The sequence below is a fragment of the Lagenorhynchus albirostris genome, chromosome 7 (assembly GCF_949774975.1).
Source record: "Lagenorhynchus albirostris chromosome 7, mLagAlb1.1, whole genome shotgun sequence".
NCBI classification, from domain to species: Eukaryota; Metazoa; Chordata; class Mammalia; order Artiodactyla; family Delphinidae; genus Lagenorhynchus; species Lagenorhynchus albirostris.
In genome coordinates this window covers 87,059,688-87,077,487 of record NC_083101.1, presented here as the reverse complement: position 1 = coordinate 87,077,487, position 17,800 = coordinate 87,059,688, and the positions used below count along the sequence as shown (strand labels likewise).

General features: G+C 33.1%; 1 protein-coding gene across 1 annotated transcript in view; it reads right to left on the bottom strand.

Annotated features, from left to right (window-relative positions):
- ERCC6L2 (ERCC excision repair 6 like 2) overlaps positions 1-17,800 on the bottom strand; it is a 140,043-nt gene that overhangs the window by 68,956 nt on the left and 53,287 nt on the right. The window contains exons 7-11 of the mRNA XM_060155378.1: positions 13,932-14,072; positions 12,814-12,927; positions 11,832-11,951; positions 5,529-5,600; positions 4,768-4,913 (exon numbers count right to left, since the gene is read on the bottom strand). Of these exons, the coding sequence (XP_060011361.1) occupies positions 4,768-4,913; positions 5,529-5,600; positions 11,832-11,951; positions 12,814-12,927; positions 13,932-14,072 (593 nt within the window). The remainder of the gene's footprint in view (positions 1-4,767; positions 4,914-5,528; positions 5,601-11,831; positions 11,952-12,813; positions 12,928-13,931; positions 14,073-17,800) is intronic.

Genomic DNA, 17,800 nt, shown 5'->3' with positions numbered 1-17,800 from the left:
GATTTGAAACATATAAATAAGACTTTTTAAAAAATTGAATATATTCCTATGCTATACATTGCATCGCCATGACTTCTTTATTTTGTACCTTTCAAACTGCTTCACCTATCTCACCCCTTCCCCCCTGGCAACCACTAGCTTGTTCTCTGTATCTATGAGTCTGTTTCTGTTTTGCTATGTTTGTTCTTTTGTTTTGTCTTTTAGATACCACGTATAAGTGAAATCATATGGTACTAGTCTTTCTCCATCTTATTTCACTTAGATTATACCTCTAGGTCCATCCATGTTGTCACAAATGGCAAGATTTCATTCTTTTTATGGCTAAGTAATATTCCATTGTATATATATGTGTGTGTGTGTGTGTGTGTGTGTGTGTGTAATCTTTATCCACTTCATTTATCAATGGACACTTAGGTTGCTTCCATATCTTAGCTATTCTAAATACTGCTGTAATGAACATTGAGATACATATATCTATTCAAATTAGTGTTTTGCATTTTCTTCAGATAAATGTCCAGAAGTGGAATTGCTAGATTGTGTGACAGTTCTATTTTTAATTTTTTGAGGAACCTCCATACTGATTTCCATAGTAACTGTATCAGTTTACATTCCCACCAACAGTGCACAATGGTTCCCTTCTCCCCACATCCTCACCAACACTTGTTATTTCTTGTCTTTTTGATAACAGACATGAGGTGATAACCTCTTTTTGATTTGATCTGCATTTCCCTGAAGATTAGTGACGTTAAGCACCTTTTCATGTGCCTGCTGGACATCTGTATGTCTTCTTTGAAAATGTCTATTCAGGTCCTCTGCTGATTTCTTGACTCGATTGTTTTTTTTGATATTGAGTTTTACGAGTTCCTTATATATTTAGAATATTAACCCCTTATTGAACATATCATTTACAGTTATCTTTTCCTATTCAGTAGGTTGCCTTTTCATTTCATTGATGGTTTCCTTCACTGTGCCAAAGCTCTTTAGTTTGATGTAGTCACATTTGTTTATTCTTGCTCTTGTTGTCCTTGCCCAGACAGATCCAAAAAATATTACTAAGATCGATGTCCAATAGTGTACTACTTATATTTTCTTCCAGGACTTTCATGGTTTCAGGTCTAACATTAAAAGTTTAATCCACTTTGAGCTTATTTTTGCATGTGGGGTTAGAAAACGGTCTACTTTCATTCTTTTTCATGTATCTGTCCAATTTTCTCAATATCATTTTTGAAGAGACTGTCTGTTCCCCACTGTATATTCTTGGCTCCTTTGTCATAGATTAATTGACCATGTAAGTGTGGTTTTATTTCTGCGCTCTCTACTCTGTTCCATTGATCCATGTGTCTGGTTTTGTACCAGTACCATGTTGTTTGATTATTATAGCTTTGTGTACCAGACATTTGATTCTGAAATCAGGAAGCATAACACCTCTAGTTTCGTTCTTCTTTCTCAAGCTGCTTTGGCTATTTGGGATCTTTTGTGGTTCCATACAAATTTTAGGACTATCTGTTCTGTGAAAAATGTCATGGGTATTTTGATAGGGATTGTATTGAATATGAAGATTGCTTTGGGTTATATGGACATTTTAACAATGTTAATTCTTCCAATCCATTAACATGGTATATCTTTACATTTATTTGTGTTGTCTTCAATTTCTTTCATATTTGTGTTATAGTTTTCAGTGTACATATCTTTTACCTCCTTAGTTAAAATTATTCCTAGTTATTATGTTCTTTTTGACACAACTGTAAATAAAATTGTTTCCTTAATTTCTCTGATAGTTCGTTATTTGGTATAGTAATGCAACAAATTTCTGTATGTTAATTTTGTGTCCTGCAACTTTACTGAATTTATTTATTAGTTCTAATAGTTTTTTGGTAGTGTCTTTAGGGTTTTCTATATGTAGAATCATGACATCTGCAAATACTGACAATTTCGCTTCTTCTGTTCCAATTTGTATGCCTTTTAATCTTTCTTATCTGATTACTGAGGCCAGGAATCACTGTACCATGTTAAATAGAATTGGTGAGAACTGGGCATCCTTCTTTTGTTCCTGACCTTATAGGAAAAGTTTTCAGCTTTTTACCATTGAGTATATTATTAGCTGTGGGTTTTTCATATATGGCCTTTTTATTATGTTGATGTATGTTCCCTGTATACCCACTTTGCTGAGAGTTTTTATGGTAAATGGATGTTGAATTTTGTCAAACTCTTTTTCTTCATCTATTGAGATGACCATATGATTTTTATTCTTCAATGTGTTAATGTGGTATATCACATTGATTGATTTGCAGATATTACTTTAACAAAACATTATTCAAAAAATAAGAATGCTTATGTGTGTCTTATAAAACTTAGCTCAAGACAGGATTCTATGTCATTTAATACTTTGTATTTAAGGACTTATGTGTGAAATTACTTCTTGAATTCATTCACAGGAAAATGGAAATCTAGAGCTTCTCTGCTTGGGCCTTAGTTGCAAGAATTCAAGAACTTTAGTGCTCAACAGTTAAGTAGCTCACTCATCATATATAACACTTGATTCCTCATTTTAAGTAATTCTTTTTTCTTTTTTCTTATTTTCTTTTTTTTTTGACCACGCCGTGCAGCATGTGGGACCTTAGTTCCCTGACCAGGGATTGAACCCAGACCATGACAATGAAAGTGCCAAGTCTTAACCACTGGACTGCCAGAGAGTTCCCAAAGTAATTTTTATTTTGACTTAGTTTTCCATTTTTTGTATTTTATATGTTTATTTTAAAAGTCCCCTGAGATTACTTTCTAAAATATACAAACAGCTTATACAGCTCAATATCAAAAAACAACCCAATCAAAAAATGGACAGAAGATCTATACAGACATTTCTCCAAAGAGGACATACAGATGGCCAACAGTCACATGAAAAAATGCTCAACATCACTAATTACTAGAGAAATGCAAATCGAAACTACAATGAAGTATCACCTCACTCCAGTCAGAATGGCCATCATCAAAAAGTCTACAAATAATAAATGCTGGAGAGGGCATGGAAAAAAGGAAACCCTCCTACACCGTTGGTGGGAATGTAAACTGGTACAGCCACTATGGAAAACAGTATGGAGGTTTCTTAAGAAACTAAAATAGAGCTACCATATGATCCTGCAATCTCACTCCTGGGCATATATCCAGAGAAAACTATAATTTGAAAAGATACATGCACCCCAGTGTTAACTGCAGCACTATTTACAATAACCAAGAAATGGAAGCAGCTTAACTGTCCATCAACAGATGAATGGATAAAGATGTGGTATATATATATATAATATACACACACAATGGAATATTACTCAGCGATAAAAAAGAATGAAATACTGCCATTTGCAGCAACATGGATGGACCTTGACATTATCATACTAAGTGAAGTAAGCCAGACAGAGAAAGATAAATATCATATGATATCACTTACATGTGGAATCTAAAAAAAAAAAAAAAGATACAAATGAACTTTCCAAAATAGAAAGAGACTCACAGAGAAAGGGAGGGGAGGGATATATTAAGAAGATGGATGATGGGATTAACATATATACACTACTAGAGATAAGACACATAACCAACAGGGATCTACTCTATAGCACAGGGAACTATACTCAGTATTTTGTAATAACCTCTAAGGGAAAAGAATCTGAAAAAGAATATATATATATATATATATATATATATATATATACACACACACACACACACACACACACATATATGTATATATATAACTGAATCATTGTGCTGTACACTTGAAACTAATACAAATGACACTGTAAGTCAACTATATTTCAATTTAAAATAAATAAATAAATAAATAAATAAATAAAAGTCCTTTGAAATTCTTTTTGAAAGATAGTGGAAGCACATCTATAAAATACTTATTACATTAGATGTTGAAAGTTACAGATTTGTTACCCCCCAAAAGGGATTAATCTTAGGTGTTTATATCAAATCTTTCTTTAAAGTGAGTGTATTTCTTAAAAAGTTTATTGAGAGATTCATAAATAGGTGTTAGAACTGATTTAACTTTTATAAAACCTATAAATGTTGAGCTGCTCTGCTTGAGACCAGGTAGAGACAGAGGAGGGAAACTTCTGGCCCACTAAGCACTGTGGGTTCTCAAGAGCTCCTTGATCACAGTTCGAAAACCACTGCTACCTATCATTCTCAGCTATTTGATTAATAACTTGATTATGCAATTAAGTCTGATTGCTCTAACCACAAGACATGAGTCAAAACAGTACAGAAAATTTCTGAGGAAACATCCATTTTTTGGATTTTAAAAAAATAAAGCCAGGGCTTCCCTGGTGGCACAGTGGTTGAGAGTCCGCCTGCATTGGCAGGGGACGCGGGTTTGTGCCCCGGTCCAGGAGGATCCCGCATGCCGCAGAGCGGCTAGGCCCGTAAGCCATGGCCGCTAAGCCTGTGCATCCGGAGCCTGTGCTCTGCAACGGGAGACGCCACAACAGTGAGAGGCCCGCATACCGCAAAAAATAAAAATAAAAAAAAAATAAAGCCAGACATATAAAGAGAATTCAGTGATAAGGGAACTGAGAGAAAAGTGTAGATAAAACTCAAGATATTGTTATTTCAGTCAAAATTAACAGCATTTTTGTTGCTTCTTCTTAAAGCTAAATGAAACAAAGCAATACAAGCATAACCACTGAAAATCCAGTAATAGTTTAAAGATTACCTTAAATCTTAAAAGCAATTAGATAAAAATCAAGTTATCAAATTTTATTTTCTTACATTGTGGAGACAAGGCAAATGTTAACATCTTGTGTACTGTTGAACTCTTTCACAATCTTGATTCTTTCCTCTGATTTTGTATTTCCATCAAGTCGTCGGTAATCAAGCCCAGATGCCATACAGTATTGCTGCAGCACATCAAGCAACTAAAGGAAAGATACAGAGACGTGCAAAGACAAATTCATGGTTTAATAAGTTTCATACCATTATAGAGATGAGCTTTACTAAGTATTAATATTGCTGGTCACAATTTCTTATAATTACAAGAGCAACAAATATTTTTCTAATTTCTGACTCACATATATCTTCCCATTATACTGAAACTGACTTTAGTGTTCAGCAACCTTTGTTTTAAAAAAAGAAAAAATCAATCTTTCAGGGGAAAAAAATCAATTTTTAGTTTTTTAAACTAAAACGGAATAAAAAGAAAAGTACTGGCTAACTCATTTATGTAAATATATTACATTATTTTTGCTATTTTCCACATTCTAAAATTTCTTAAATGTCTTAAAGAACACTTTAATTATTAACAAAAACATCAACAGAGAATTAGAAATCTATCTTTGAGTTTGCTATTTGACAGTAAGCAACTCTGATATAATTGAAATTTTAGTATCTCTTAAAATTTCTTACCTCATTACCATTTCCTACAGAAGATACATAAGATAGTAAATGTGGCTGGATGCTGTTTTATCTCTTAGACTTTATGCCTCAGGAATTAGGGTTGAGCCAATCAAGAATATGCTTCAGACAAAACTCACCTTGGTGGAAAAGGAGAAAAGAAGAACTTTATCTTTGTTTTGCCTACAATGGTTTAAAAGCTGCTGAAGGACCTGGAAGGGAACCAGAGAACATCAGTGAACCAGTTTCAACAAAAAGTATACTATATATATATAAACATCACTTGAAATTTTCTTAAAAATTACTTTCATACAATATAATTTCAGTTATCTTTTATAATTCCCTTCATATTTTCCAAGTTAGAGAAATAAAGTATTAGATATTACATGAAATTCATCATCATATTGTTAATAATGAGGTAAAGTTCTCAAAGACTTTTATTTCATCTCATCTGGTTTTAATAAAAAGGAAGAATTTTAGATTATGGGATGCATTTAAATGGATTAATTTAATTTCCAAAATACACTTTATTTATACCTACAATATGTTCAGAAACTAAATTACAGAGCAGCATTCCTTTTAGGAAGTATTTAAGTTTTCTCTAGATAGATATAATAAAATGTGTTTAATTTCACCTAGGTTCTAAAAGTTCTGATATTTATTTTCTCAGAATAATCAGTCAGATATACACCTCTTCTCATTTTCTCCCGTTTCTCTATTTACAGTAAGCCCTGAATTCCAGATTTGATTTTGACCTCAAAATGCCAATAATTTGCCCCCATATGCAGCGCTTTTAGGAAGGAAACAAATAATCCAAAACCTGTGTATGAGAGTGGTACTGTTATTTTTAAAAAGGCATTTCCACTCTGGCAATGACAGCTCCAGAACACTGTGGAAAAGCAAACCACAAAGGAAAGAAAAGGAATTTTCTGTACTAAGTATAAGGTTTTACTGAACTATACAATAAACAACTAATTTTATTTATTAAATGATAAACATTTAAACTTTTAAATAAAAAAATTTATACTCAACATAAAATTCTTAATAGTTGAGCAAGAAAAGACATTGTGCTAACTCTGACCTCTACACAACAATCTCTCAAAAAAAAAAAAAGCTGTGGAGTTGAAAAAAAAAAAAAAGCTACTCAGACAACCAAGCAAATGGTAAATTAAAATGTCACAGATCAGGTAAACATTGATACTTGGAGAACATATAAAGTAAATTTTAATTGTATTAGCTTTATTTTTTAATAAAATAACTGAATAAAGCATGTGCATTTGAATTTCACATAATTCATTAACATTTTAAAATTAATATATTTTATATTTTAGAGCAATTTTAGATTTACAGAAGAACTGAGTATACAGAGAACTCCCACAGATTCCCTCCCTCCCTCCCCCCACTTCAGCCTCTTCCCTGAACAGTTTCCCTTATTATTAACATATTGCATTAGGATGATATATTTGGCTGATGAATAAATACTGATATATTATTATTAATTAAAGTTCATAGTTTACATTAGGGTTCACTTGTGTTGTACAGTTCTATGGGTCCTAACAAATATATAGTGACATGCATCCATGACTACATTATTATACAGAATAGTTTCACTGTCCTAAAAATTCCCTATTCTCCATCTATTCTTCCCTCCCTGTAAATCCCTTGCAACCACTGATTTGTTTCTCTATAGTTTTGCCTTTTCCAGAATGTCATATAGTTGGAATCATACAGTGTGTATGACTGGCTCTTTCACTTAGCAATATGCATTCAACGTGCCTCTGTGTCTTTTTGTCGCTTGATATCCTGTTTCTTTCTATTGTTGAATAATTTTCCATTGCCTGGAGGTACCACAGTTTGTCTATCCATCCACCTATTGAAGGACATCTTGGTTGCTTCTAAGTTTGGGCAATTACAAACGAAGTTGCCATAACCATCTGTGTACAGGCTCTTATGCAGACATAAGTTTTAAACTAATTTGGGTAAATACCAAGGAGCATGATTAGTGGATCGTGTGGTAAGAATATGCTTAGCTTTGTAAGAAACTGCCAAACTGTCTTCCAAAGTGGCTGTACCACTCTGCATTCTCACCAGCAATAAGAGTTCCTATTGCGTGTTGTCAGTGTTTTGAATTTAGCCATAGGTGTCTAGTGATATCTCGTTTTAATTCGTAATTCCCTAATGACATGTGATGTTGGGAATTTTTTCATATGCTTATTTGTCATCTGTATATCTTCTCTGGTGAAATATCTGTTCAGATCTTTTCTGTATTTTAAATTGTATTGTTTAGTTTCTTATTGTTGAGTTTTAAGAGTTCCTTGTATATTTTAGATACCAGTCCCTTATTGTTTTGCAAATAAATTCCTACCAGTTTGTGGCTTGTCTTATCATTCTCTTACAGACATTAACATTTTAAGACAAGGATATGATGCACAGAAATCCACTCTGATTGTTTGAGGGTATCATACCTATTACAATTTCAGGTATTCTTGAACATTTTATAGTAAAAGCAAAAACCAGTAATAAGGAAAGTGAATGTTTTTGAACTGAAGGTCTTTATTAGGCTAGTTAATAAACAAAAAACCCCCCAAAAAAACCTTACTAGTTAAATGAATAACTATAAGCTAAAAATTTCAGAAATAACAGTGTGGTCACTATAGTTGGAGTCTTAATAATACAGACCCAATGTTTTGTCACTCAGTTGTCCTCCACAGAACAAGACAATCCACCTGTAAGGGAATCCTAAATTTGAGGATGTTCACAGCTAATGAATCTTAGATCTAATTTTTCTCAAATTAGTCAGGCCTAGAGATGAACATGACCCTTGTATGATTCCAACAGCACTAAATTGGGTTTCCTAGTCTTGTTTCCACCCTCCACAATAAGACTCTGTGGCATTTCCCAAGGGAATTAAAGGGAAAATGAGGCTTCTCATCAGGGGAATGAGTGCAACTTTGTGCCCATCCCCTTGAATAGTAGTTGAGGTCAAAAACGACCTTGGCACTTAAGAGAAAGAGCTGGAGTTCATAAGTATAGCTTTGAGGCTATGATGGGTACAGTAGGTATTATGTCCACAAATAAACTGCAGTTGCCAGCTAACCTATAATAAAAGAAGCAGATCTAGGATCGTTTATCACCTGAATTCAAGAAGTACATGCAATTTGGAGTTCTTAACCCCACAGGAAATAATTCCATTATAAGCCTGTAAGTTTTGTATTACTAGATCATGAGATGATGTTGCTAATCAAATGATGAAACACAGTCTTGAAAACATATCCCTAGCTTACTACCATCAGTCTCTGTTTTATTGGTGTTCTCCCACAAAACAAGTAAAGTACAGGCTTCCTTCTCATATAGACACACACCCAGCCTCTGGAAATAATTCCCTTCTAAAAATCATAATAAAAATAAATGTAATAATTATCTTAATCAAACACTGTTATTCCTAAATAAGTAACTCTAACAGTATGTTTTAAATCATATAGTTAATGGATATATAAGAATATAAAGTACAGAGTAATAAAATTCCATTTAATTTCAAGAGTGGTAAATTTTTAGTGAAGAATCACAATGAATAAAATTTAAATAAATAGCCATGAATAATGAAGTTTTCAGAGAAGGCCATGATTTCTGGAAATATTCTATTGGCTTAAATTATAGGATTATAAGTGCTCAGTTCTAAACTAACTGGGCTTTTTACATTTCTCAATTTAAAAATAATTAAATAAAAGTCAATATGGATGACAAAAATATTATTGTTAGGAAATATTGTTAGATTTGAATTATTTGCTGTGATAATAAATCATAGGCTGTTCTCTCTAACACAAACTTATTTATTTTAAAAATACACAATTTTTACAAAGTGAGCATAGAGGGAACATACCTCAACATAATAAAGGTTATATATGATAAGCCCACACTAATATCATACTTAATGATGAAAAACTGAAAGCTTTTCCTCAAAGATTAGGAACAAAACAAGGATGTTCACTCTTGCCACTTTTATTGTACTGGAAGTCCTAGCCAGAGCAATTATGCAAGAAGAAAAAAGCCATCCAAATCAGAAAGGAAAAGTAAAACTGTCACTATTTGCAGGTGATATGAGATTATATACAGAAAACCTTAAAGACTCCACCAAAAAAAGTCAGAATATATAAATTCAGTAAAGTTGCAAGATACAAAATTAATATACAAAACTCAGCTGCATTTTTGTAGATTAATAAAGAACTATCAGAAAGTGGAATTAGAATCCCATTTACATTTACATCAAAAAAAGTAAAATAACTAGTAATGAATTTAACTAAGGAGGTGAAAGATCTGTACACTGAAAACTATACGACACTGATGAAAGAAACTGAATAAGATACAAATTAATGGAAAGATATTCCATGCTCATGGATTGGAAGAATATTGTTAAAATGTTCATACTACCCAAAGCAATCTATAGATTCAGTGCAATCCTTATCAAAATTCCAATGATGATTTTCACAGAAGTAGAAAAAAACAATCCTAAAATTCGTATGAAACCACAAAAAACTCCAAAAAGCCAAAGCAATCCTGAGAAAGATGAACAAAGGTGGAAGCACCACACTTTCTGATTTCAAACTATATCATAAAGCCAAAATAATCAAAACAGTATGATATTGGCATAAAACAGACAAATAGATCAATGGAACAAAATAGAGAGCCCAGAAATAAACTGTGCATATATGGTCATTTAATTTACAACAAAGGAGACAAGAATATACAATGGGGAAAGGCTCTCTTCAATAAATAGTGCTAGGAAAACTGGACAGCCATGTGCAAAAGAATGAAACCAATCTTGAAAAGATATCTGCACCTCCCCAGATTCACTGTAGTATTATTTACAATAGACAAACTATGGAAACAATATAAATGTCCACTGACAGCTGAATGGATAAAGAAAAGGTGATACATATATGTGTGTGTGTGTGTGTGTGTGTGTGTGTGTGTGTGTGTAAAATACACAAGGAATATTATTCAGCCACGAAAAAGAAGGAAATCCTGCCATTGTGGCAACATGGTTAGACCTTGAGGGCACTGTGCTAGGTGAAATAAGTCAGAGAGAGAAAGACAATTACAGTATGATCCTACTTAGTGGAATCTAAAAAGAAAAAACCTTCATAGGTACAGAGAACAGATTAGTGGTAGTCAGAAGCAGGGGGTGGGGAGTGGGTAAAATGGGTGAAGGTGGTCAAAAGGTGCAAATTTCCAGTTATAAGACAAATAAGTTCTTGGGGATGTAACGTACAGTATGGTAACTATAGTTAACAATACTACATTGATACCTGAAAGTGGCTAATATTAAAAGTTCTCAGCCCAAGAAAAAACATTGTAAATATGTATTGTGATGAATGTTAACTAAACTTAATGGGGCAATCATTTCTCAATATACACATATATATATCGAATCATTATATTATACACTTAAAACTAATACAATGTCAGATGTCAATTACATCTCAGTAAAAAAAATACACAAGTTTTTAAGGTACTCTTCCTAGCTTTTATTTTATTTCATTGAATTTAGACGTCCAAGCAAACTAAACTATTGTGTGCTTATGTACATTATGTTTTAAGAATATGTGCATTTTAAGGGGAAAAAAACCTGACTATTTTAAATTACTTCCTTTTTATTTTTTGCCAAAAGAAATAATTTATTTTTTCTTAATTAAAACATAATAATTGGGAATTGTTCTGTAAAAATCTGAATCCATAAATAGTTTCTTGATAGTTATTAAAGGGTTAAACAAACAAATTCTATTGCAAGGTGGCTTGAAGCTGTATTTCACACAGCTGTCACAAGAAATGCCCAAAGGCCTGGATATGTTTGGAGAACCTCAGGGAGGGAGAACCCCTCCCTCAGTAATACACCATCAAGAGCAGCACCAACAGGTCAGTTTTCTGGTATACAGCAAATGTCCACTTGCCACAAATGAGATTTAGCAACCTTACAATCTAGGTCGGCAAGTAAAAACAAGAGCCAGAAAATTCGGTCTAGACATAGAGGCCCTGTCCACCTTGAACTCTTCAAGTAGTTAGTTCCTTTCTCAAATTTGGAACTACTGGCTATCCTCATCCTCTTATTTGGCATTAACATTTTTATTTCTGGTAGATTACTTTCTTAAACATTTGAAGACAAGATATTATGTATGTGGTGACAGCATACATTTTTAACAGGGCATGAATCCAATACATCAATAAGGAAAGTTTGAAGTACACTTGATATAACTACTACTAACTGAGAAATCTATCATACGCAGGGTTCGTAGTGAGCTGATACAATTATACCAGTTGTCTTTGGTCACTATCTCTTCTGAATGATTGGGCATCTGTTCTGATAAATTGGTGTCCCTGTCATACCATCTGATAAATATATTGTATATCATCCTTGCATGTATGCAAACTGAAAGAAGAATACTTACCTTCATTTTTCCACTGTATTTTGGGTCAGAAAGTGTTTCAAAGGCTGCATCTTTGCTTTTCTGCACAAAATCTGGGAATCTGGAAAATACCTGATCACATATCTTCTTGATAAGTGTTTCCTTAAGGGGAAAAGGTAGGAGAAAAGAAATCTCAACACAATTTAAACCTGTATAAATTGAAATCATTTAAGAAAAAAATCTATTTAGAAGGAATATATATTCCTTCCTAGGTTGAAGATTTTACCTTTTCTAATTCAGAAAACCTTAAAGTGATATGTTAATCATATATGGCTTTGATGAGTTCTGAGATAGTGATATAGCTATTAATTTTGCTGTTAACTTTTTTTAAAGATTTCCAAAATAAGGAACTGAATACTTCCCAAAGAGCAGTCTTTTAAAATTACATTTGAACAGCCTCAAGCCTATCACACAAAAAGAAAATGTAAAATCATTATATAAAAAAGTTTTAAAAAGATCTTTTTTATTTACATTGTGCTTTAGAATAAGACACAATTGAAATGACTAAAGTAAACGACTGCATGTATGCCTAAATTTTGAAATTACTGATTTTTGCTAGTTTGGGAAGCACTCCTAATATTTAATATACAGATTATTATAAATCCTCATTTTAATCCAGTAGATAAGATAAATGTAATTAGACACATTATTAGTGGAATTAGGACTGACTCATCAAATATCTTTAATTAGTAATTATATCAAAAGATGTTAGGAAAATAAATATATCAACATTATCAGAGGCATAAAAAAGTTATTTTAATTTAAGGTTAACTTTTCTCACTTTGATTAAAATTTTAAGTGCATATACTTCTTTGACACCTAAATTAAAAAAACAAGCAAGTCAGTTACCTCTTAAATTTCATACAAAAATAACTTAAGGGTATTTGGCTAAGAAATTTTATACCAAATATAGAATACTTATACCAAATAGCATCACAAAGAAATTTAAAAAGTCAACCCAAACCTGTTGTTTGGAGGTGCTAGCAGCCTGCAGTAATGCAACATGGTTAGCTACCTTCTGAAGGACTGCAAGGTAACTGAAATACAAGGTTTTCACTGTTTCGCCATGTGAATTGGTCTGTAACCAGAAAAGTACAGAAAATAAAAATAAGCAAGGGACTAACATGGCTATGTAACTACTTATATCACAAAATATGCCACTTACAATAATACTTATTATCCGGTTACTATTGGCACAATACGCTCTGAGAAAATAATGGTCAACTGATATACAAAATATCCATGAATCACTAATGTGGAATCGTAGTTTTGGTGAAACATACACAATGATGTTTTTAATAAAAGAGGGGAGAAAGTCCTCATTCCAGGAAGTATACACAGTGATAGAAATGCTGCCATAAGAGGTTCCTGGTCATAAAACTCTACAGTGTGGTGATGGTGTTACATAGAAGCCTTTACTCTCTCCGCTCACCCATTCCAGTTTTCTAGGAAACTGTGCTATTACAAAAATGTGAAGTGGTTAAAGTCAGCAAAATAAATGAGATATGGAATAAATACCAATCTAGATAAATATTTACTTATGGTCCCTCTATGCATGTGGATGTGAGTTGATAATAAAGTAGCAAGGTGAAAAAGGGCAGGAAATACATAGATTTTTTTTAAAAAGCATAAATGAATATTTGTTTCCAAATAAAAATAAAATACTTTACTGTACTGATTTCTTTTAAATTAACATTCACTCTCAGATCAGAATATTTTAAGCCTGCTATCAAAGAGGAAGTATTATCCATTGATAATGAGAAATTTACTGGAAATGAAATGAAATTTCAAGATTAAAGCAGGATACTTCCCAGTAACAGTTGAAAGGGAAGATATAAAATTGGAGCTACTTTTAAAAACTAGTTTTTTGAAAAGATACTGAATATTGTATTTTGCTGTGATTACTATTTGATATTGTAAAATCTTTTGCAAAATTATTCCCTTTTCTTAAATTACAGCTACTAAAACTAAAGAACCATGTGAGGAAAAGTTATTTTATCTGCTACTTACTTTGATACTATTAGAATAGAGTACTCTGTAATCAAAAGCAAGATAGTAAGGATATCGTACGGAAATGCTTACCTTATAACAACAATTTCTCCTTTTTCGGCCACTGCTGCAGGTACAAGGCTTAGAAGATTGAAGTATCAAAGACACATCTTCTGTTTCTAATACTGTTTGATAGACGGCTTTCTGAAAATCTGTCAGAGAACAATATACCATCTGCCAAGATAAAATACAAGGTAACTATTAGTATCTTTTTCATAGCAATAATAATCACAATGCACATCAGGTTTCATAGACTGTAATAGTGAAAACTGCTCATAAATTTATATTTTTTCTGGATACATCATTATACATAGGAGAATATAAGAAAATTTCTCCTAATTCTCCCATATTCTATGCTACAACCCTACCCTAAAGTATACAAATTATAACTTACTTTCCAAATAAATCTCATAGTTTTTCTTTAATTTAAAAAATCAAAATATGAAAAAAGTATGTAATTTCCTTATAAATTTCTCAACATATTATTGTGGGTCTTTTCAGGGGTCTATATTATTAGCCCATCATGCAAATAAGTGATTAAAGTTTAGGTCAAATAAAAAAACTAGAAAAGGAAAAAGGGAAAATTTTTAGAACAATGGTATGGATAATACTTACTGAATTACTTGAAAATTTAGAAAAAAATTAAAAACTTCCTATTACTGAAAACAGGATAAAGCATTTGCATTTGATATCTTGCTATAAATTCCCAAGATTAGTAAAGATAAGAATTAAGTAAATACACATAAAAGCAAAACTTGTAGAAGTTGCTACTTTGTGCCCAAATTCAAGAAAAGAAAAAAATATAAGAAAACAATGCCACAAAGTTATAGTGGATACAGTTTGCCTTATATTTCTGGTAGTACTGGAAATTGGTAAAATTCTTCTACATATAGCTCTATGTAACCAAGGTCATAAAACTAAATATATCCATATTAGGACTTTGAGGAATGTGAATAGGGGAAAAGCCACCTATTTTAAAATATTTATATGTGTGTATCACTACAATAGAATATTACTGCAAAAAAAAGATGCATGGTGCATATGAGAATATTGAAGATGGGGTCAACGATTAAGGTACAGAGGGAAATTCTGAGTTATTATTTTCCTCCAGGTTTACTAAGATATATTTGACATACAACATTGTGTAAGTTTACAGTGTAAAACACTATGATTTGATATGTGTATTTATTGCAAAATGATTACCACAGCAGTAAGGTTAGTTAACACATTCATCACTTCACATAATTACTTTTTGTATGTGTGGTGAGAACATTGAAGATCTATTCTCTTATCAACTTTCAAGTATACACAGTATTGCTAACTACAGTCACTATGCTGTACATCAGATCCCAAGAACTATTCATCTTATAACTGGAACTTTGTACCTTTTGACCAGCATTTCCTCATTTCCCCTAAACCTGAGCCTCTGGCAAACACCATTCTACTCTCTGTTTCTGTAAGTGTAGCATTTTTTTTTTTAAACTCCACATATAAGTGAGATCATACAGTATTTGTCTTTCTCTGATTTATTTCAGTTAGCATAATGCCCTCCATGTTGTCACAAATGACAGATTTCCTTCTTTTTTATGGCTGAATAATATTCCATTCTATATACATACATATTTTCTTTATTCATTCATCTGTCAACAGACAGTAAGGTTGTTTCCACATCTTAGCTATTGTGAATAATGCTGCAATAAACATAGGAGTTCAGGTATCTCTTCAAGAGTAATTTCATTTCCTTCAGGTACACGATCATCCCTCAATATCTGCGGGGGATCGGTTCCAGGACCCACCTCCCCTATGTTTAACAAAATCTGTGTATGCTCAAACCCCTTATATAAAATAGTGTAGTCTTGGTCCTCTGTATCTGCAGATGTGGAACCTGCAGATGCAGAGGACCGACTGTATACCTGGAAGTGGGATTGCTGGTAATTCTATTTTTAATTTTTTGATGAATCTCCATACCATTTTCCATAGTGGTTATACCAATTTACATTCCCACAAACAGTGCACTGGGGTTCCCTTTTCTTCACATCAGCACAACACTTGCTACCTCTTGCTTTTTTGATAACAGTCGTTCTGACAGGTGTGCACTGATATCTAATTGTGGTTTTGATTTGCATTTCCCTGATGATTAGTGATATAGAGCATCTTTTCATGGGTTGGCCATCTGTGTGTCTTCTTTGGAAAAAAGTCTGTTTATTAGGTCCTCTGCCCATTTTTTAATTGGATCGTTTGGTTTTTTGCTATTGAGTTGTATGAGATTTCATATATTCTAAATGAGTCCCTTATCAAATATATGGTTTGCAAATATTTTGTCCCATTCAATAGGCTGCTTCTTCATTCTGTTGATTGTTTCTTTTGTTGTACAGAAGCTTTTTAGTTTGATGTAATCTCACTTGTTAATTTTTGTTTTTGTTGCTGTGCTTTTGATGTCATATCCAAAAAATCATTACCAAGGACTTCCCTGGTGGCACAGTGGTTAAGAATCCACCTGCCAATGCAGGGGACACAGGTTCAAGCCCTGGTCTGGGAAGATCCCACATGCCGCGGAGCAACTAAGCACGTGCGCCACAACTACTGAGCCTGTGCTCTAGAACCTGCGAGCCATGAAAGCCTGTGCACAGCAACGAAAACCCAACACAGCCAAAAATTAATTAATTAATTTAAAAAAATCATTGCAAGACCAATGTCAAGGAGGTTTTCCCCTATGTTTTCTTCTACGAATTTTAGTTTCAGGTCTTACATTTAAATCTTTAATCCATTTTGAGTTAATTATTATGAGTGGTGTAAGACAGGAGTCCAATTTCATTCTTTTGCATGTGAATACCCAATTTTCCCAGCACCATTTATCAAAAAGACTGTCTTTTTTTCTCCATTCAGTACTGTCTCCCTTCTAAAATATTGGTGGACTGTTTACACATGGGTTTATTTCTGGGCTCTGTATTCTATTCCACTGGTCTATGTATCTGTTTTTATGCCAGCACCATACTGTTTTGATTACTGTAGCTTTGTAATATAGTTTAAAATCAGGAAATGTGATGCCTCCAGCTTTGTTCTTCTTTCTTAGGATTTATTTGGCAATTTGGGGTCTTTTGTGATTTCATACAAATTTTAGGATTGTTTTTTCTATTTCTGTGAAAGATGTCATTGGAATTCTGATAGGGAGTGTATTGAATCTGTAGATTGCTTTGGGTAGTGTGGACATTTTAATATTAATTCTTCAAATCTATGAATATGGAATCTTTCAATTTATTTGTGTCTTCTTCAGTTTCTTTTATCAATGTCTCATAGTTTTCAGCATACGTGTCTTTCACCTCTTTGGTTAAATATATTCCAAAGTATTTTACTGTTGAGTTGTTACTAAAACATGTAGTAATATTCACTGAACACTGCTTACATATCACATATTTCAGAGCAACCATGTGAGGCAAGCACCATTGTCACCATTCCCATTTGAAAGATAAAGAAATCAAGGCTTCCCTGGTGGCGAAGTGGTTGAGAGTCTGCCTGCCAATGCAGAGGACACGGGTTTGTGCCCCGGTCTGGGAAGATCCCACATGCCGCGGAGCTGCTGGGCCCGTGAGCCATGGCTGTTGAGCCTGAGCATCCAGAGCCTGTGCTCCGCAACGGGAGAGGCCACAGCAGTGAGAGGCCGCGTACCATAAAAAAAACAAAAAGATAAAGAAATCAAGTTTTGAGAGATTTAACAAATTGCTCAAGGTGATAAAACTAGTAAGTAGGGGAGCCAGGATTGAAGCCTATGGTATTTGATTTCAGAGACCAAGTTCTAAAACTCTGTGCACAACTCTTTCTTCATATACTTAAAATTTATTGTTCCTACTAGATATATAACTAAAATTACACAAAACATTTAAAAAGTGGGGTTCAAAAAATAA